This window comes from Ranitomeya imitator, chromosome 5, assembly GCF_032444005.1.
Source record: "Ranitomeya imitator isolate aRanImi1 chromosome 5, aRanImi1.pri, whole genome shotgun sequence".
Lineage (NCBI taxonomy): Eukaryota > Metazoa > Chordata > Amphibia > Anura > Dendrobatidae > Ranitomeya > Ranitomeya imitator.
The window spans coordinates 524,430,866-524,453,744 of NC_091286.1; the positions used below are offsets into that span (position 1 = coordinate 524,430,866).

The window sequence follows — 22,879 nt, forward strand, 5'->3', positions numbered from 1 at the left end:
CGCCCTATAGGACCTGTGTTCCAGCAGTGTCTTTTTAGGATCGAATAAAAGTGTAATCGACGACAGTTTTGTGCGCTTCTGAAAAGAAGGACAACACTGAACAGAGGCCAGATGGAATCCAGAGTAATGCTACTGCCTCATTATAGTAAATGGATCCCTTGGGGGTTTAACCTGAATCCTGTAAGTTGGAGATTTAGATGGAAACCCCAATGTAAGTGCTCTCTAGATGCGCTGGCTAAATGTGATCCCAAACGTGTGTAAAATCTCCAACTCAATCAACAAAAAGCAAGTCCCCACTCAGGTCTCTCATCTGTTAACGGAAATATAGGGGGGGGGGGGGGGACTTCCACATTTGTGGTAGTAAAAAGGCTCTGGAAAAGCTAAATGGCCCTCACCCTCCAAAAGAAATTCAGCAAATTCTACTCTCTCAAATCCAAATGCCCCCCTCCCTTCTGAGCCCCAGTCTCTCTAAACTACATACAGCTCTGGCAAAAATTAAGAAACCACTGCAAAATGTTCAGTTTCTCTGATTTTTCTCTTTATAGGTATATTTTTGAGTAAACTGTAAATTGTTCTTTTATTCTATAAACTTCTGACAGGTCTCCGAATTTCCAATCAATTTTTGTAGTTTTTTTTCTGACGAAGAAAAATTGTCAAAATTAAAAAAAAGAAAAACAGTGCTTTCAGATCTCATATAATGCAAAGAAAACAAGTTCATAATCATTTAGAAACAACAATACTAATGTTTTAACTCCGGAAGAGTTCAGAAATCAATATTTTATGGAATAACCATGATTTTAAATCACAGCTTTCATGCCTCTTGGCATGCTTTCCACCAGTCTTTCATACTGCTTCTGGCACCAAAATGTAAGCAGTTCTTCTTTGTTTGATGGCTTGTGACTATTCTTCAATCTCTTGATTACATTCTAGAGGTTTTTAATGGGGTTCAGGTCTGGAGATTGGGCTGCCTATGACAGGGTTTAGATGTGGTGGTCTCTTAATTTTTGCCAGAGCTGTATAGTGCACACATGTTTGGTATTTCTGTAGTGACGAGAGCCTACCTAATTTACGGGTGCATGTCTCCAGAAGCACGGGCTGGGCATAACGCACTGGTGACTGCAACGTACTGGTCACTACAGCATACTGGTCACTATAATGGCAGTTTGCAATTTTCTGTCAGCAATTTCCAATACGGCTTGTTTCTGGAAAACCACCATGGAGTCAAAATCGTCACTACAACTGTAGATAAGTTCCCAAAGAGGTATAGCTTCCACAATGGGGTCACTTGAGGGGGGATTCTGCTCTTCTAGTAATTAGGAGATCTATATAAGGAGTCTGTAAACTATTCTTGGAAAATCTGTGTTCCAGGAGGCAAATAGCGCTCTGTCCTTCCAGAGTCTCTCCGTATAGCTAAGCAGTACTGTAGAGCGACATATGGGGTATGACCACGTTCAGTAGAAATTGTGGGACAAATTTTGGTGCCATTTTTACCCACTTTTGTGAAAATGTAAAATCGGGGGCTAAAACTACCGTATATACTCGAGTATAAGCCGAGATTTTCAGCCCATTTTTTGGGGCTGAAAGTCCCCCTCTCGGCTTATACTCGAGTCATACCCGGGGGTCGGCACGGGAGGGGAAGGGGGGCTGTGTAATTATACTTACCTGCTCCCGGCGCGGTCCCTGCAGTCCCTGCTTCTTCCAGCGCTGCATCTTCTTCCTGTAGTGAGTGGTCACATGGCACCGCTCATATACAGTAATGAATATGCGGCTCCACTCCCCATAGATGTGGAGCCGCATATTCATTACTGTATATGAGCGGTGACGCTGCCCGCTCAATACAGGAAGAAGATGCAGCGGCGGGGAAGAAGCAGGGACGCAGCGCCAGGACCAGGTAAGTATACGGGGAGGGGGAGCGCTGCGCTGCACGATAGTCACCTGCTCCTCGGTCCGGGTGTCGCTCTGTCTTCAGCAGTGACGCTCAGGTGAGAGGGTGCGGTGACGTAGTCAGTGCGCGCCCTTTGCTGAGCGTCAGTGCCGAAGACGGAGCCGCACGAGGAGCAGGTGACAGTGCCGGGGCCCTGAGCGAAGAGAGGAGAGTATGTGATTTTTTTTTTTATGACAGCCACAGCATATGGGGCAAGTGACTGTGCAGAGCATCTTATGGGGCCATACTTGTGCAGCACTATATGGGGCAAGTGGCTGTGCAGAGCATCTTATGGGGCCATACTTGTGCAGCATTATATGGGGAAAGTAGCTGTGCAGAGCATCTTATGGGGCCATACTTGTGCAGCATTATATGGGGCAAGTAGCTGTGCAGAGCATCTTATGGGGCCATACTTGTGCAGCATTATAAGGGGCAAGTAGCTGTGCAGAGCATCTTATGGGGCCATACTTGTGCAGCATTATATGGAGCAAGTAGCTGTGCAGAGCATCTTATGGGGCCATACTTGTGCAGCACTATATGGGGCAAGTAGCTGTGCAGAGCATCTTATGGGGCCATACTTGTGCAGCATTATATGGGGCAAGTAGCTGTGCAGAGCATCTTATGGGGCCATACTTGTGCAGCATTATATGGGGCAAGTAGCTGTGCAGAGCATCTTATGGGGCCATACTTGTGCAGCATTATATGGGGCAAGTAGCTGTGCAGAGCATCTTATGGGGCCATACTTGTGCAGCATTATATGAGGCAAGTAGCTGTGCAGAGCATCTGTATGGGGCCATAACGCTTGTGCAGCACTATATGGGGCAAGTGGCTGTACGGAGCACTATAATGGGGCCATAACACTTGTGCAGCATTATATGGGGCAAGTAGCTGTGCGGAACATCTGTATGGGGCCATAACACTTGTGCAGCACTATATGGGGCAAGTGACTGTACGGAGCATCTTATGGGGCCATAACACTTGTGCAGCACTACATAGGGCAAATATCTCTATGGAGCATCTTATGAGGCCCTTATTACCCTTTATGCAGCATTATATGGGACATATTTTAATATGGAGCATCTAATGGGGTCCATCAAACTTTATGGAGCATTATATGGGGCTCCTGATTCAATATGGATATTCAAAAACAATTAACCTACTGATGTCTCAATTAATTTTACTTTTATTGGTATCTATTTTTACTTTTGAAATTTACCGGTAGCTGCTGCATTTTCCACCCTAGGCTTATACTCGAGTCATTACGTTTTCCCAGTTTTTTTGTGGCAAAATTAGGGGGGTCGGCTTATACTCGGGTCGGCTTATACTCGAGTATATACTGTAAATAGTTGGGAAAAATGTAGTTATTTCTGCTGTTCTGGCATCTCTTGAGCTTTATGAGGGTAGGGCAACCCTTCCCTTCTGAGCTTTGCACTGTGCCTGAAAAAGAATTTCCCAATTACATGTAGGGTATTGGCACATTCAGGAAAAAATTAACCTCAATTTGTTGTAAAAAAAAAAAATAAATTCCTATTTGCACTTGGAAAAATTAAAAATTTGGAGCTAAAACAACATTTTAGTGGCAAAAATGTAATTTATTCTTTCTGCACAATGGTATAAAATTCTGTGAGGTACATGTGCTATCAACATGATCACTGCACCCCTAAATGAATTCATTGGGAGGGTAGTTTGTGAAATGAGGTCACAAATGGGGGGTTTCTGTTGATCTGACACCTCAGGGGCTCTGCCAATGTGACATGCCACCCTCAAACCATTCCAGCAAAATTTGAACTCCAATATGGCGCCTCTTCCCTTCGGAGCTTTGCACTGTGTCTCAAAAGTAGTATTCCCCTACATATGGGGTATCGGCGTACTCAGTAGATATTGCACAACAAGATGTATGGTGCAATTTATCCTGTTATTGTGAAAATAAAACAAATTGGGGCTAAAATAACATTTTTGTGGAGAAAATGTGATTTTTTTATTTTCATGGCTCAACATTATAAATTTCTGTGAAGCAGCTGTGCTCACCACACAACTAGATCAGTTCCCTGAGGGGGTCTAGTTAACAAAACGGTGTCACTTGTAGGGGATTTTCACTGTTTAGGCACATCAGAGGCTCTCCAAACGTGACATGGCATTCACTAATTGTTCCAGCAAATTTTGCATTCAAAAAGTCAAATGGCGCTCCTTCCCTTCCGAGCCTTGTCGTGCGCCCAGTGGTTTTCCTTCACATATGAGACATCGGCATGCTCAGGAGAAATTGCATAACAATTTTATGGTCCATTTCTTCCTGTTACCCTTGTGAAAATAAAAAGATTGGGGTCTAAAGTAAATGATTTGTAAAAAAAAAAAAGTTACCGTATATACTCGAGTATAAGCCGACCCGAGTATAAGCCGACCCCCCTAATTTTGCCACAAAAAACTGGGAAAACTTATTGACTCGAGTATAAGCCTAGGGTAGGAAATGCAGCAGCTACCGGTGAATTTCAAAAATAAAAATAGATGCTCCATACCGTTCATTATTGCCCCATAAGATGCTCCATATAAAGCTGTGCCACATGTAATGCTCCATACCGTTCATTATTGCCCCACAGATGCTCCAGATAAAGTTGTGCCACATATAATGCTCCATACTGTTCATTATTGCCCTATAGATGCTCCATATAAAGCTGTGCCACATATAATGCTCCATATCGTTCATTATTGCCCCATAGATGCTCCATATAAAGCTGTGCCACATATAATGCTCTGCACCGTTCATTATGGCCCCATAGATGCTCCATATAAAGCTGTGCCATATATAATGCTCTGCACCGCTCATTATGGCCCCATATAAAGCTCCATACTGTTCATTATTGCCCCATAGATGCTCCATATAAAGCTGTGCCACATATATAATGCTCTGCACCATTCATTATGGCCCCATAAATGCTCCATATAAAGCAGTGCCCCATATATAATGCTCTGCACCGTTGATTATTGCCCCATAGATGCTCCATATAAAGCTGTGCCATATATAATGCTGCTGCAATAAAAAAAAAAAAAAATCACATACTCACCTCTCTTCGCTCAGGACGCCGGCGCTTTCAATATTTACCTGCTCCTCGTGCGGCTCCGTATCCAGCACTGACGCTCAGCAGAGGGCGCGCACTGACTACGTCACCGCGCCCTCTGACCTGAGCGTCACAGCCAGAGGACGCTGGTGATGGAGCCGCACCAGAACGAGGAGCAGGTAAATATCGCGCAGCGCTCCCCTCCCCGTATACTTACCTGCTCCTGGCGCGGTCCCTGCGTGTCCCTGCTTCTTCCACCGCTGCATCCTCTTCCTGTACTGAGCGGTCACAGTTACCGCTCATTGCAGTAATGAATATGCGGCTCCACCTCTATGGCAGTACAGGAAGAATCTGCAGCGCTGGAAGAAGCAGGGACGCGCAGGGACCGCGCTGGGAGTAGGGAAGTATAACTAGACAGCCCCCGCTCCTCCTCCCCTGCCGACCCCAGGGTATGACTCGAGTATAAGCCGAGAGGGGGACTTTCAGCCCCAAAAAATGGGCTGAAAATCTCGGCTTATACTCTAGTATATATGGTATATGTCAATTTTTTTTTTTTTTTTTTTTACACATTCCAAAAATTCCTGTGAAGCACCTGAAGGGTTAAAACACTTCTTGAATGTGTTTTTGAGCACATTGAGAAGTGAAATTTTTAGAATGGTGTCACTTTTGGGTATTTTCTATCATATAGGCCCCTCAAATTCACTTAACATGTGATGTGGTCACTAAAAAAATGGTTTTGTAAATCTTGTTGGAAAAACGAGAAATTGTTGGTCAACTTTTTAACCCTTATAATGTTCTAACAGAAAAAAAATTGTTTAAAATATTGTGCTTATGTAAAATAGACATGTGGGAAATGTTGTTTAGTAACTATTTTGTGTGCATCTCTGATTTAAGGGTATAAGAATTCAAAGTTTGAAAATTGCAAAATTTACTAATTTTTGCCAAATTTTAGGTTTTTTTTCCACATATAAATGCAAGTTATATCAAAAAAATGTTACCACTATCATGAACTACAATATGTCACGGAAAAAAAAACATTAGTTTTAGTGGGATCCGTTGAAGAATTCCAAAGTTCTTATCTCATAAAGTGACAGTGGTCAGAATTGTAAAAATTGGATTAACCCCTTGACCCCCAAGGGTGGTTTGCATGTTAATGACCGGGTCAATTTTTACTATTCTGACCACTGTCCCTTTATGAGGTTATAACTCTGGAACGCTTCAACAGATCCTGAGGATTCTGACAATGTTTTCTCGTGACATATTGTACTTCATGCAAGTGGTAACATTTCCTTGACATTACTTGCGTTTATTTGTGAAAAAAACTGAAATTTGGGGAAAATGTCGCAATTTTCCAACTTTGAATTTTCATGCCCTTAAATCAGAGATGTTACACAAAATACTTAATAAATAACATTTCCCACATGTTTATTTTACATCAGCACGATTTTGGAACAATTTTTTGTTAGGGAGTTATAAGGGTTAAAAGTTGACCAGCAATTTCTCATTTTTCCAACACCATTTTTTTTTTTAGGGACCCCATCAGATTTGAAGTCACTTTGAGGGGTCTATATGATAGAAAATACCAGAGTGTGACACCATTCTACAAACTGTACCCTTCAAGGTGCTCAAAATCACATTCAAGAAGTACCGTATATACTCGAGTATAAGCCGAGATTTTCAGCCCAAATTTTTGGGCTGAAAGTGCCCCTCTCGGCTTATACTCGAGTCACGGTAGCGGTGGGATCGGCGGGTGAGGGGGAGAGGGCGCTGAGGTATACTTACCTAGTCCCAGCGATCCTGACGCTCCCCCTGCCGTCCCACGGTCTTCTGTGCTGCAGCTTCTTCCCCTCTTCAGTGGTCACGTGGGACCGCTCATTAGAGAAATGAATAGGCGGCTCCACCTCCCATAGGGGTGGAGCCGCCTATTCATTTCTCTAATCAGCGGTGCCGGTGACCGCTGACAGGAAGATGCTGCAGCACAGAAGACCGTGTGACAGGCGGGGAGCGCCAGGATAGCTGGGACTAGGTAAGTATATCATACTTACCTGTCCCCGTTCCAGCCGCCGGGCGCCGCTCCATCTTCCCGGCGTCTATCTCCGCTCTGACTGTGCAGGTCAGAGGGCGCGATGACGCATATAGTGTGCGCGGCGCCCTCTGCCTGATCAGTCAGTGCAGAGAGAGACGCCGGGACCGGACGCCGGAACGAGACGCCGGGAGCTGCATTAACCCTTCAGGTGTTTCACGGGAATTTTTGGAATGTTTAACCCCTTCATGACCCAGCCTATTTTGACCTTAATGACCTGGCCATTTTTTGCAATTCTGACCAGTGTCCCTTTATGAGGTAATAACTCAGGAACGCTTCAACGGATCCTAGCGATTCTGAGATGGTTTTTTCATGACATATTGGGCTTCATGTTAGTAGTAAATTTAGGTTGATAATTTTTGCGTTTATTTGTGAAAAAAATCGGAAATTTGGCTAAAAATTTTAGCAATTATCAAATTTTGAATTTTTATTCTGTTAACCCCTCTGTGACCTTGGACGTACTATCCCGTCGAGGTGCCCTGGGCCTATCTAACCCTTGACGGGATAGTACGTCCTGCCCTTTAATGCGATACCGCGACTTAAGTCGCGGTGATCGCATTAAAATTCCGACGCCATCTCACCTGGGGGGAGATGGCCTCGGCATCCAGGGCATTGTCGCCGCCCACCCGCCCTCTCGATCGCTGTGATTGGCTGTTCAATTCTGAACAGCCAATCACAGCCATTCTCATTGTTTCAGCCAATCGGAGCGGCTGAAACAATGAGGTCACAGGCTAGGATCGAGTACCGATGTACTCGATCCTAGGTCCGGTGCCTGGCAACGCCAGGCACCGGCAAGAACACCCCGGATTGGCGCGATCGCCGATCGCATCGATCGCGCTAATCGCAGGGCACCGCGCGGTATTACCGCGCGGTGCCCTGCCGGAACCTGCGTGGATCGGTGCTCTAATAGCACCGATCCTAGGATAGGACACAGTGCAGGCCCAGCAGGGCCTGCAGGAGCCGATTGGCGCGATCGATGTCATCGTCGATCGCGCCAATCACAGGGCGCAGCGGCGATCACGCTGTGACCGCTCTGTGCCCTGCAGGTGACCTGGCTGTGACCTGCCTAGGATGGCGCGAACAGATCCGATCCTAGGCAGGTCACAGCCAGGTCACCAGGAAAGCTCTGATTGGTGGGATCGATGTTATGGTCGATCCCACCAATGACAGGTCACAGCAGCAGCATGACCGCTCTGTGACCTGTCTGTGTCACCTGCCTGACCTGTGTATGACCGCTCTGCAGGGTCCTCATTCTAGCTGAGGATTGCTACAGAGCGGTCATACTGCTGGATCTCCCTGCTGGATTTTGTGCCTGGATCTCCCTGCCGTGCTGGGTATTGTGGTGCCACAGCAGCCTGTAGCACCACAATCCCTGCTAAAGAAAGAAGACAACTAAACGTAAGTTTTATCCCTGATCCCTGCCCAATCCCCGTTCATCCACCCCAATCCCCGTTCATCCACCCCAATCCCCGTTCATCCACCCCAATCCCCCCTTCCCCCTCTTTTTACCCCCTCCACCCCCATTTGTGCCGCCTCCGTGCGCACATTTAGTAGCCGCCGAGCGTTGATTGGTGACGCAGTTCACCGATCAACGCTCGCGCTCGCTTTTTTTCCCTCGCCCCCGTTGCGCCAACTCCGTACACACATTCCGCAGCCGCCAAAGTTTGATAAGTGACGCAGTTCACTTATCAGAGTTTGTGCCTGCCGTTTTCCTTTTTTTTTTTTCACCCCCCTTTTGCGCCACCTGACTACAACCGTACGTTTTGATCACTGATCCCTGCCCAATCCCCACTTCCACCCCCATCTCCCTTCCCCCTCTTTTTACCCCCCTTTGCACCTCCTTCCGTGCGCCCATTTAACAGCCGCCGAGCGTTGATTGGTGACGCAGTTCACCGATCAACTCTCGCGCTCGCTTTTTTCCCTTCAGCCTTTTTGCGCAACCTCCGTACACACATCCCGCAGCCGCCAAACTTTGATAAGTGACGCAGTTCTCTTATCAGAGTTTGTGCCTGCCTTTTTTTTTTTTTTTTACAGGTTTTTCTTCTCCTTTTAGCATTTTCTTTTCAGATAAGTTTGCACAAATCACTATCCCCCCACACATACACATACAGTTATCAATAAAGTGCACCCAATCACCATATTCACACAAAAATGTCCCGCTCGTCCCGTTCGTCCCGTTCGTCCCAACAGCGCTATTCATTGGAGGAGGCATATGCTTTCCTTGCCTCCGACACTGATAGCGAGGGAGAGGATCCCACTTTTCTTCACTTTTCTGATTCTTCATCCTCTTCCTCCTCGGGTCCTGCGGAACCACCACGCAGACGCCCCAGGACAGAAGATGAGGCAGCCCCCACCACTCCTGAACCAGCGCTCCCCACTGCGGAACCCACATGGACCTCGCCCCCCGAAAATTACGAGCCACTGATTCCTGATTTTGTGGCAGAATCAGGAATCAAGTTTGACACCACGGGCCTCACAGAAACAGACTTTTTCAAAGTCTTTTTCTCTGAGGATTTTATTAACCTCATGGTGGAGCAAACTAATTTGTATGCTCGTCAATTTTTGGAGCAAAACCCCGGTACATCATTTTCCAACTGGTCTCCTGTAGACGCAGTTGAAATGATGCAGTTTTGGGGCCTGGTCCTCCACATGGGGATCGTGAAGAAGCCAGAAATGCGGCAATATTGGAGTGTAGATGTTTTATATAACACTCCAGTATTCCGAATGGCCATGGTTCGGAGACGTTTTGAGGCCATCCATAAATTCCTGCATTATTCCGATAATGCACAGTGTCCCGCACGAGATGACCCCAACTTTGACCGTCTGTTCAAAGTTCGGCCGGTCATCGAACACTTCAACAAAAAGTTTTCTGAAGTGTACGTGCCCAAAAGGGACATCTGCGTGGATGAGTCCTTGGTCCATTTTAAGGGGCGGCTCGGATTCCGTCAATACCTGCCCAACAAAAGGGCCAGGTACGGAATCAAACTCTACAAGCTGTGTGAGAGTGCCTCAGGGTACATCCACAGGTTTAGAGTGTATGAAGGGAAGGACAGCAGGATTGAACCCCCTGAGTGTCCTCCTGTCCTGGGAGTGAGTGGGAAGATCGTGTGGGATTTGGTGCACCCACTGCTGGATAAAGGTTATCACCTCTATACTGATAACTTTTATACCAGCATCCCACTCTACAAATCCCTCTCTGCGCGAGGTACCGCAGCCTGCGGTACTGTGCGCAAAAATCAGAGAGGCCTCCCAAAGACGCTACTTCGGCAGATGCTCAGAAAAGGTGAGAGCAAGGCCCAATGTAGCGACCACCTGCTGGTGGTCAAGTACAAGGACAAGAGGGATGTCCTTCTCTTGACCACCATACATGGTGATGGCAGAGCCCTCAGCACTGTACGGGGTACCTCTACACAGGTCTGCAAACCGGACTGTGTACTGGGCTACAAAAAAAGCATGGGGGGGGTTGATCTCTCTGATCAACTCCTCCAACCATACAGTGCTTTGAGAAAGGCCAAGGTGTGGTACAAAAAGTTGGCCGTCCACATCGTACAAATGGCAATGCTCAACGCTTTCCTGCTGTTACGATGTGCACGCCACACCGATACGTCGTACCTTCAGTTCCAGGAGGTAGTGGTTAAGGCCCTGATATTTGGTACTCCGGAAGGAGAGGGCCCCAGTACTTCCGGAACTGAAGGTGCTCGTATCGTAAAAGGCCAGCATTTTCCGGGGGCGGTCCCGCCAACCGGCAGAAAAGGTAAGCCGCAAAAAAGGTGCCGAGTGTGTTACAAAAGGGGAATACGCAAGGACACCATTTATCAATGCGACACCTGCCCCGAAAAACCTGGCCTGTGTATGAAGGATTGCTTCAGATTGTACCACACCTCCATGCACTACTAATTTACTTTACAAGAAAGCGTACATTAGTTCCAAAAAGGGGGCACATCTAGATAAGTTCCTTGGGGGGGGTCTAGGTTCCAAAATGATGTCACTTGTGGTTTTTTTTTACTGTTTAGGCACATCAGGGGCTCTGCAAACGGAACATGACGACCGCAGACAATTTCTGCATTCCAACACGTCACAACTTCCCCTTCGAGCCCCAACGTGTGCCTAAACAGTTTTTTTCCCACATATGGCGTACCAGCGTAATCAGGACAATTTGGACAACAACTTTTGATGTCCAATTTCTCCTGTTACCTTTGGGAAAATTAAAAATTGGGGACTAAAATATCATTTTTGTGGGAAAAAATAGGATTTTTTATTTTCACGCCTGGGCATTATAAACTTTAGTGAAGCACGTGGGGGTTCAAAATTCTCACCACACAACTAGATAAGTTCCTTAGGGGGTACAGTTTCCAAAATGGGGTCACTTGTGGGGGGTTTCTACTGTTTAGTCACATCAGGGGCTCTGCAAATGGAACATGATGCCAGCAGAACATTCCATCAAAGTCTGCATTCCAAAACGTCACTACTTCCCTTTCGAGCCCCAACGTGTGCCCAAACAGTAGTTCCTCCCCACATATGGGGTATCAACGTACTCAGGACAAATTGGACAACAACTTTTGGGGTCCAATTTCTCCTGGTACCCTTGGGAAAATTAAAAATTGGGGACTAAAATATCATTTTTGTAGGAAAAAATAGGATTTTTTATTTTCACGCCTGGGCATTATATACTTTAGTGAAGCACGTGGGGGTTCAAAATTCTCACCACACAACTAGATAAGTTCCTTAGAGGGTCTAGTTTCCAAAATGGGGTCACTTGTGGGGGGTTTCCACTGTTTAGGCACATCATGGGCTCTCCAAACGCGACATGGCGTCCGATCTCAATTCCAGCCAAAGTTAGCTTGAAAAAGTCAAACGGCGCTCCTTTCCTTCTGAGCCCTGCCATGCGCCCAAACAGTGGTTCCCCCCAAATATGGGGTATCAGCGTACTCAGGACAAATTGGACAACAACTTTTGGGGTCCAATTTCTCCTTTTACCCTTGAGAAAATAAAAAATTGGGGACTAAGCGATCATGTTTGTGGAAAAAATAGGAATTTTTTTTTTCACGCCCGGGCGTTATAAACTTTCGTGAAGCACTTGGGGGATAAAAGTGCTCATGACACATCTAGATAAGTTCCTTAGGGGGTCTAGTTTCCAAAATGGGGTCATTTGTGGGAGGTTTCCACTGCTTAGGCACATCAGGGGGTCGCCAAACGCGACATGGCGTCCGATCTCAATTCCAGCCAAATTTAGCTTGAAAAAGTCAAACGGCGCTCCTTTCCTTCTGAGCCCTGCCATGCGCCCAAACAGTGGTCCCCCCCACATATGGGGTATCAGCGTACTCAGGACAAATTGGACAACAACTTTTGGGGTCCAATTTCTCCTTTTACCCTTGAGAAAATAAAAAATTGGGGACTAAACGATCATGTTTGTGGAAAAAATAGGATTTTTTTTTTTCACGCCCGGGCGTTATAAACTTTCGTGAAGCACTTGGGGGATAAAAGTGCTCATGACACATCTATATAAGTTCCTTAGGGGGTCTAGTTTCCAAAATAGGGTCACTTGTGGGGGGTTTCCACTGTTTAGGCACATCAGGGGCTCGCCAAACGCGACATGGCGTCCGATCTCAATTCCAGCCAAATTTAGCTTGAAAAAGTCAAACGGCGCTCCTTTCCTTCTGAGCCCTGCCATGCGCCCAAAAAGTGGTTCCCCCTCACATGTGGGGTATCAGCGTACTCAGGATAAATTGGACAACAACTTTTGAGGTCCATTTTCTCTTTTTACCCTTGGGAAATTAAAAAGATTATTGCTGAAAGATCATTTTTGTGACTAAAAAGTAAAATGTTAATTTTTTCCTTCCATGTTGCTTCTGCTGCTGTGAATCACCTGAAGGGTTAATAAACTTCTTGAATGTGGTTTTGAGCACCTTGAGGGGGTGCAGTTTTTAGAATGGTGTCGCTTTTGGGTATTTTCTGCCATATAGACCCTTCAAAATGACTTCAAATGTGAGGTGGTCCCTAAAAAAAATGGTTTTGTAAATTTGGTTGTAAAAATGAGAAATTGCTGGTCAAATTTTAACCCTTATAACTTCCTTGAAAAAAAAAGTTTGTTTCAAAAATTGTGCTGATGTAAAGTAGACATGTGGGAAATGTTATTTATTAACTATATTGTGTCACATAACTCTCTGGTTTAACAGAATAAAAATTCAAAGTTGGAAAATTGTGAAATTTTCAAAATTTTCGCCAAATTTCAGTTTTTTTCACAAATAAACGCAAGTTATATCGAAGAAATTTTAGCACTATCATGAAGTACAATATGTTACAAGAAAACAATCTCAGAATCGCTAAGATCCGTTGAAGCGTTTCGGAGTTATAACCTCATAAAGGGACAGTGGTCAGAATTGTAAAAATTGGCCTGGTCATTAACGTGCAAACCACCCTTGGGGGTAAAGGGGTTAAACCAGAGAGTTATGTGACAGAAAATAGTTAATAAATAACATTACCCACATGTCTACTTTACATCAGCACAACTTTGGAACTAACATTTTTTTTTTTGCTAGGAAGTTATAAGGGTTAAAATTTGACCAGCGATTTCTAATTTTTACAACAAGATTTACAAAACCATTTTTTTTTTTAGAGACCACCTCACATTTGAAGTTAGTTTGAGGGGTCTATATGGCTGAAAATACCACAAAGTGACACCATTCTAAAAACTGCACCCCTCAAGGTGCGCAAAATCATATTCAAGTTGTTTATTAACCCTTCAGGTGCTTCACAGCAGCAGAAGCAACATGGAAGGAAAAAATGAACATTTCACTTTTTAGTCACAAAAAATGATCTTTTAGCAACAATTTTTTTTATTTTCCCAAAGGTAAAAGGAGAAAGTGGACCCCGAAAGTTATTGTACAATTTGTGCTGAGTACGCCGATACCCCATATGTGGGGGAAAACCACTGTTTCGGCGCACGACAATGCTCGGAAGTGATGAAGCGCCATTTGACTTTTTGAATGAAAAATTGGCTCCAATCTTTAGTGGACACCATGTCGTGTTTGGAGAGCCCGTGTGCCTAAATATTCGAGCTCCCCCACAAGTGACCCCATTTTGGAAACTAGACCCCCCCAAGGAACTTATCTAGGTATGTGGTGAGCACTTTGAACCCCTAAGTTCTTCACAGAAGTTTACAATGCAGAGCCGTGAAAATAAAAAAATCTTTTTTCTTTCCTCAAAAATGATGTTTTAGCAAGCAATTTTTTATTTTCACAAGGGTATCAGTTTGTCCCGAGTATGCTGGTACCCCATATGTGGGGGTAAACCACTGTTTGGGCGCATGTCAGGACTTGGAAGGGAGAGAGCACCATTTGACTTTTTGAACGCAAGATTGGCTGGAATCAATGGTGGCGCCATGTTGCGTTTGGAGACCCCTGATGTGCCTAAACAGTGGAAACCCCTCAATTCTAACTCCAACACTAACACCAACACACCCATAACTCTAATCTCAACTCTAGCCATAACCCTAATCACGGCCCTAACCTCAACACACCCCTAACCACAGCCCTAACCTCAACACACCCCTAACCCTAATCCCAACCCTAACCACAACCCTAACCCCAACACACCCCTAACCCTAACCACAAGCCTAATCTTAACCCTATTTCTAACCCTGGCCCTAATTCCAACCCTAACTCTAATTCCAACCCTAACCCTAAGGCTATGTGGCCACGTTGCAGATTCGTGTGAGATTTTTCCGCACCATTTTTGAAAAATCCACAGGTAAAAGGCACTGCGTTTTACCTGCGGATTCACCATGGATTTCCAGTGTTTTTTGTGCGGATTTCACCTGCGGATTCCTATTGAGGAACAGGTGTATAACGTTGCGGAATCCGCACAAAGAATTGAGATGCTGCGGAAAAAACGCAGCTTTTCCGCGTGGTATTTTCCGCACCATGGGCACAGCGGATTTGGTTTTCCATAGGTTTACATGGAACTGTAAACCTGATGGAAAACTGCTACGAATCCGCAGCGGCCAATCCACTGCGGATCCGCAGCCAAATCCGCACCGTGTGCACATAGCCTAATTCTAAGGGTATGTGCACACACTGCGGAAAACGCTGCGGATCCACAGCGTTTCCGCAGCTGCGAGTCTGCAGCAGTTTCCCATGAGTTTACAGTTCAATGTAAACCTATGGGAAACCAAAAACGCTGCGCACATGCTGCGGAAAAAACTGCGCGGAAACGCAGCGGTTTACATTTCGCAGCATGTCACTTCTTTCTGCGGATTCCGCAGCGGTTTTACAACTGCTCAAATAGAAAACCGCAGTTGTAAAACCCGCAGTAAAACCCACAGAAAAAAACGCGATAAATCCACAGCGTTTTTGCACTGCGGATTTATCAAATCCGCTGCAGAAAAATCTGCAGAGGACCAGAATACGTGTGCACATAGCCTTACCCTAACCCTAGTGGAAAAAAAATAAAAAAAATAATATATATATATATATATATATATATATATATATATATATATATATATATATATATATATATATATATATATATATATTATTTTTTTTTTTTTCCTTTATTTTATTATTGTCCCTACCTATGGGGGTGATAAAGGGGAGGGTTCATTTACCATTTTTTTTTTATTTTGATCACTGTGATTTGATCACCGGTAGATTCGGTGGGCGCACTGCGCATGCGCCCGCCATTTTGGAAGATGGCGGCGCCCATGGAGAAGACGGATGGACACCGGGAGGCTCGTTAAGTATGAGGGGGTGGATCGGAGCACAGGGGGAGGTGGATCGGAGCACAGGGGGAGGTGGATCGGAGTACGGGGTGTTGGATCGGAGCACGGAGGGTGGATCGGAGCACGGAGGGTGGATCGGAGCACAGGGGGTGGATCGGAGCACAGGGGGTGGATCGGAGCACAGGGGGTGGATCGGAGCACGGGGGGGTGGATCGGAGCACGGGGGGGGTGGATCGGAGCACGGGGGTGGATCGGAGCACGGGGTGGATCGACGCGCGGGGGGAGCGGACAGGAGGACGGAGGGGAGCGGAGGACGGAGGGGAGCGGACCACAGAACGGAGGACTGGGGAGGAGATTGGTGGCAGTGGGGGGGCAGATCAGTGTTTCCAACCATGGCCAATGATATTGCAGCATCGGCCATGGCTGGATTGTAATATTTTACCACTTTTCATAGGTGAAATATTACAAATTGCTCTGATTGGCTGTTGCACTTTCAGCAGCCAATCAGAGCGATCGTAGCCACGTGGGGGCAAAGCCACCCTCCCGGGCTAAAGTACCTATCCCCCGTCCCTGCAGATCGGGTGAAATTGGAGTTAACCCTTTCACCCAATCTGCAGGGACGCGATCATTCTGTGACACAGCATATGCGTCACAGGTTGGATTGGCACCGACTTTCATGACGCATACGCTGTGTCACAGGTCGGGAAGGGGTTAATATATATATATTTTTTGTTACTTTGTCCCAGGGTACTTTGCAAAGCACTGTGTTACATCAGCGATCTGACAGGCAGTGCAGGAGGCTTGCTGGAGCCTGCTCTCAGCAGGCGCTCGCAAGCCACCTCCCTGCAGGACCAGGAAGACCCCCACGGCCATCTTGGATCCGGGGCCTGCAGGGAGGAGGATGGAGGAGACGCTCGGAACAACGCGATCACATTGTTCCGAGGGTCTCAGGGAAGCGCGCAGGGAGCCCCGTCCCTGCGCGATGCTTCCCTATGCCTCTGGAACACTGCGATCAAGGTTTGATCGCAGTGTTCCGGGGGTCAATGTGCTGGGAGTGGTCCGTGACCGCTCCTGGCACATGATGCTGGATGTCAGCTGTAATAATCAGCTGACACCCGGCCGCGATAAGCCGTGCTACCCCCGTGAGAGCGGCTGATTGCCTATGACGTACTATCCCGTCACTGGGAATTAAGTCCCAGGTCACCTCGACAGGATAGTACGTCAGATGGCAGAAAGGGGTTAAAGAACACCAATCATTTTCACTATTATTTCATAAAACAATAGTACACATGAAAATGTAAGCCTCCTAGTGGCAAGCAGCATACAACCCATGGTCTGTGTCCCCGAATGGGGTGAAATAAGCAACTTTGTAATATATTAGAGAAATCTCCTTTCTCCACTAGGACTGATCTTTCATTTTCAAAATTCTCAATTCTGGGGTAAAATCTATATTCAGTGAAGAGAGATTATTACATTACAGAGAGAGGAGATGACAGTTCCTATTCTATGCAGTGGTGAGAGGTAGGAGGAGGGAGGGACAAGTGGCAGAAAGCCCCTTCACCTCCTCCCGTCTATACAGAATCTTATGAGTAACAACTCCAAACTCCTATATCAGCAATGCAAAAGTCTGTCTTCACTGAAGTCAGATTTTAACCCCTTTCTGTCATTGGACGTACTATTCCGTCCATGTGGGGTGGGCCTAAATTCCCAAGGACGGAATAGTATGTCCAGGGCGATCGGCCACGCTCATGGGGGAGCGTGGCCGAGTGTCAGCTGCCTATCGCAGCTGACATCCCGAGCTATGTGCCAGGAGCGGTCACGGACCGCCCCCAGCACATTAACCCCCGGCACACCGCGATCAAACATGATCGCAGTGTGCCGGCGGTGCAGGGAAGCATCGCACAGGGAGGGGGCTCCCTGCGGGCTTCCCTGAGACCCCCGCAGCAACGCGATGTGAACGCGTTGCTGCGAGGGTCTCCTTACCTCCCTCCCTGTAGCAGGCCCGGATCCAAGATGGCCGCGGCATCCGGGTCCTGCAGGGAGGGAGGTGGCTTACCAAGTACCTGCTCAGAGCAGGCGCTTTGTAAGGCTGCAGTGCTCTGAGACAGATTGGTGATCTGACAGAGAGCTGTGCAAACTGTCAGATCAGCGATCTGTGATGTCCTACCCTGGGACAAAGTAAAAAAAAAAAAAAAAAAAATTTCCTAAATAAAGAAAAAAAAATATATTATTCCCATAAATACATTTCTTTATCTAAATAAAAAAAAAAAAACAATAAAAGTACACATATTTAATATCGCCGCGTCTGTAACGACCCAACCTATAAAACTGTCCCACTAGTTAACCCCTTCAGTAAACACCGTAAGAAAAAAAAAAAAAACGAGGCAAAAAACATCGCTTTATTATCATACCGCCGAACAAAAAGTGGAATAACATGCGATCAAAAAGACAGATATAAATAACCATGGTACCGCTGAAAGCGTCATCTTGTCCCGCAAAAAACGAGCCGCCATACAGCATCATCAGCCAAAAAGTAAAAAAGTTATAGTCCTGAGAATAAAGCGATGTAAAAATAATTATTTTTTCTATAAAATAGTTTTTATCGTATAAAAGCGTCAAAACAAAGAAATGATATAAATGAGGTATCGCTGTAATCATACTGACCCGAAGAATAAAACTGCTTTATCAATTTTACCAAACACGGAACTGCATAAACGCCTCCCCCAAAAGAAATTCATGAATAGCTGGTTTTTGGTCATTCTGCCTCACAAAAATCGGAATAAAATGCGATCAAAAAATGTCACGTGCCCGAAAATGTTACCAATAAAAACGTCAACTCGTCACCCAAAACACAAGACCTCACATGACTCTGTGGACTCAAATATGGAAAAATTATAGCTCTCAAAATGTGGTAACGCAAAAAATATTTTTTGCAATAAAAAGCGTCTTTCAGTGTGTGACGGCTGCCAATCATAAAAATCCGCTAAAAAACCCGCTATAAAAGTAAATCAAATCCCCTTCATCACCCCCTTAGTTTGGGAAAAATAAAAAAAAAAATGTATTTATTTCCATTTTCCCATTAGGGCTAGGGTTAGGGCTAGGGTTGGGGCTAGGGTTGGGGCTAGGGTTGGGGCTACAGTTAGGGTTTTGGCTAAAGTTAGGGTTTGGATTACATTTACGGTTGGGAATAGGGTTGAGATTAGGATTAGGGGTGTGTCTGGGTTAGAGGTGTGGTTAGGGTTAGGGGTGTGTTTGGATTAGGGTTTCAGTTATAATTGGGGGGTTTCCACTGTTTAGGCACATCAGGGGCTCTCCAAACGCGACATGGCGTCCGATCTCAATTCCAGCCAATTCTGCGTTGAAAATGTAAAACAGTGCTCCTTCCCTTCCGAGCTCTCCCGTGTGCCCAAACAGGAGTTTACCCCAACATATGGGGTATCGGCGTACTCAGGACAAATTGGACAACAACTTTTGGGGTCCAATTTCTCCTGTTACCCTTGGGAAAATACGAAACTGGGGGCTAAAAAATAATTTTTGTGGGAAAAAAAAGGATTTTTTATTTTCACGGCTCTGCGTTATAAACTGTAGTGAAACACTTGGGGGCTCAAAGTTCTCACAACACATCTAGATAAGTTGCTTGGGGGGTTTAGTTTCCAATATAGGGTCACTTGTGGTTTTTTTTTTACTGTTTAGGTACATTAGGGGCTCTGCAAACGCAATGTGACGCCTGCAGACCATTCCATCTAAGTCTGCATTCCAAATGACGCTCCTTCCCTTCTGAGCCCTCCCATGCGCCCAAATGGTGGTTCCCCCCCACATATGGGGTATCAGCATACTCAGGACAAATTGGACAACAACTTTTGGGGTCCAATTTCTCCTGTTACCCTCGGGAAAATACAAAACTTGGGGCTAAAATATAATTTTTGTGGGAAAAAATTTTTGGTTTATTTTTACGGCTCTGCATTATAAACTTCTGTGAAGCCCTTGGTGGGTCAAAGTGCTCACCACGCCTCTAGATAAGTTCCTTAGGGGGTCTACTTTCCAAAATGGTGTCACTTGTGGGGGGTTTCAATGTTTAGGCACATCAGTGGATCTCCACACGCAACATGGCGTCCCATCTCAATTCCAGTCAATTTTGCATTGAAAAGTCAAATGGCACTCCTTCGCTTCCGAGCTCTGTCATGCGCCCAAACAGTGGTTTACCCCCACATGTTGGGTATCGGCGTACTCAGGACAAATTGTACAACAACGTTTGTGGTCTATTTTCTCCTGTTACCCTTGGTAAAATAAAACAAATTGGAGCTGAAGTACATTTTTTGTGAAAAAAAAAGTTAAATGTTCATTAACATTTAACTTTTATTTAAACATTCCAAAAATTCCTGTGAAACACCTGAAAGGTTAATGAACTTCTTGAATGTGGCTTTGAGCACCTTGAGGGGTGCAGTTTTTAGAATGGTGTCACACTTGGGTATTTTCTATCATATAGACCCCTCAAAATGACTTCAAATGAGATGTGGTCCCTAAAAAAAAATGGTGTTGTAGAAATGAGAAATTGCTGGTCAACTTTTAACCCTTATAACTCTCTAACACAAAAAATTTTGGTTCCAAAATTGTGCTGATGTAAAGTAGACATGTGGGAAATGTTACTTATTAAATATTTTGTGTGACATATCTCTGTGATTTAATTGCATAAAAATTCAAAGTTGGAAAATTGCGAAATTTTAAAATTTTTGCCAAATGTCCGTTTTTTCCCACAAATAAACGCAGGTAATATCAAAGAAATTTTACCACTATCATGAAGTACAATATGTCACAAGAAAACAATGTCAGAATCACCGGGATCCGTTGAAGTGTTCCAGAGTTATAACCTCATAAAGGGACAGTGGTCAGAATGGTAAAAATTGGCCCGGTCCATACTGTGCAAACCACCCTTGGGGGTAAAGGGGTTAACCATTGAACTGAGAAGGAATGATGGGTCCTAGCAAAGAAAGAAGCAGATTTCTCTGATAAGATAGATTACAAATTTGTTTAATTTCCATGTGTACTATTGATTTATTAAATAAAAATGTAAACGACTGTCAAGCTTTAAGGTCACAGGCCAACTAGCTTCTCTATTGAGAAAATTAAAATAAGCCGCTAGTCAGCACATGACTAATTATGCAAATCGTATGTGCAGACCACTCAAAGCGCTTAACCTGTGTATGGGAGGAAGGGGGTGACTGAGCGTGTATGACCAGCAGTACTCAGATAACTTCATGGAAATTCACATTGCTATACACTGACCACAAGATAAGCTATGATCCATGAGTAGATTGCATATTTATTAGTGACTCAACCCATATAAATATTGATAGCCTATCCTTAGCACAGGCTATTAGGCCACGTGCACATGTTGCGGAAAATGGTGAGGATTTTTCTGGACTGATTTTGGTAAATCCGCAGGTAAACCGCACTGTGGATTACCTGCGGAATTACCGCAATTTTTTTGCGGATTTTGTGCGGATTCCACCAGCGGATTTTTATTAGGGAACAGGTGTAAACCGATGCGGAATCTGCACAAAGAATTGACATGCTGCAGAATAAACAACGCAGCGTTTCCGCACATTTTTTTCCGCAGCATGTGCACTGCGGATTTTGTTTTCCACAGGTTTACATGGCACTGTAAACTCATGGAAAACTGCTGCGAATCCGCAGAGGCCAATCCATCGACGTGTGCACATACCCTTAAGGTTAATCAGTTTGATCATTTACATAGGACTGAGCTGCAATAGCAGAAACAGCTGCTTGTATGCCGGGGTACAAGAGAAGACACTCACTAAGTATTATACATGACGAGGCAATAGCACATACCCAGAATTTATCAATTTATAGAAAAGGTATAACAAAGATGTAGCAATGGTAAACGTTATTGTGCCATAAAGTGAATATTAATTCACTTAGAAAAATGCTGAGAACCCATCAGATGGCGAATTGAAATGCTGAAAGGTTTTTTGATTAATGCAACATGTGATTACTTTATACAAGCCTAATTTATTTTACTTTCTGTTTTTAAGTGTTTGTATCCTAAAAGTTGGAAATCTTGTTCAATAAAAACAAACTTGATACAAAAAAAAAAAAAAAAAAGGTGAAGTGCGATCTAACCAATGTACCGTAATCACTTCTAGAAATGCTCTTGTATGTAGATATTTCTTATATCAGATAATTTGAATAAATATAAACATACACAACTTTATTTTTTGAAGTTATAAAACATGCAAAATTGCATACTAAATACAGATAAAACACATGCAACACACAAACCACTCTGGACATGCATGGCCGACTTATTGGAGCCATGGACACATGCACCATTCACACAATTTATGCAGGACATACACATTCTGCACGCTCTAACAGGTAAAATGTAATATTAATTGACAGGATAACGCTGTACTGTACCATAACATAGTGCATAACTGTCTCCTCAATAGTGCAGAGGTGCGCATGTTCAACCTCTGCTACATTCATTGTTTATGAGACTGCCAGAGAAAACAGAACACAGCACTATTACCAGCAGTACCATAGACAATAAATGGAGCAGAGGATGAGCATGCACAGCATTCAAGATGTGGCTCTTCAGAAGCCAGTTCTGAGATCTTGAAATCCATTCTCTGGACCATTGGGGGTCTGACTGCTAGTATATGGGCTGACTTTCCATTCTGTGAGTTACCTCTTAAGTATAAATTTGTGCAAGACCAACACACTATATTGGGTGGAAGTGAGAAAAAGTCTAACCTTCATAGGTATGAAGAGTGAGCGGGGTGAATGGTTGAGGGCACCCAAGTGGCCTTTTTGAGATCCTCCTGTAGATAATTCAGAGGGGTGAGAGCCATGGAGATTGATGGCTGGTTGCGGTTTAACAACTGCTGTCAACTTTTGCATACCATTTTCTGTACGAATACCATGAGAAAGGTTGATTAAGGCACTTGTTGGCACACGGTAGCCTCTTGACTGGGAACATCTAAGAAAACGAATTGAGGAAATGTATTTAGCTTGCCTTGCTTTTGTAGTAATTTTCCTAGAGGAATTAGTAGAATAAACATGTTTTCATGGCAGTA

General features: G+C 44.8%; 1 protein-coding gene across 2 annotated transcripts in view; it reads right to left on the bottom strand.

Moving 5' to 3' along the window:
• Positions 1-22,879, bottom strand: part of XRN1 (5'-3' exoribonuclease 1) — a 227,733-nt gene that overhangs the window by 47,622 nt on the left and 157,232 nt on the right. The window contains exons 31-32 of one of the 2 annotated variants that reach the window (XM_069727559.1): positions 22,706-22,782; positions 22,557-22,624 (exon numbers count right to left, since the gene is read on the bottom strand). In XM_069727559.1, coding sequence (XP_069583660.1) covers positions 22,557-22,624; positions 22,706-22,782 — 145 coding nt within the window. Of the gene's footprint in view, positions 1-22,556; positions 22,783-22,879 lie in introns of both variants that reach the window. The other variant, XM_069727558.1, reaches the window with a different exon arrangement.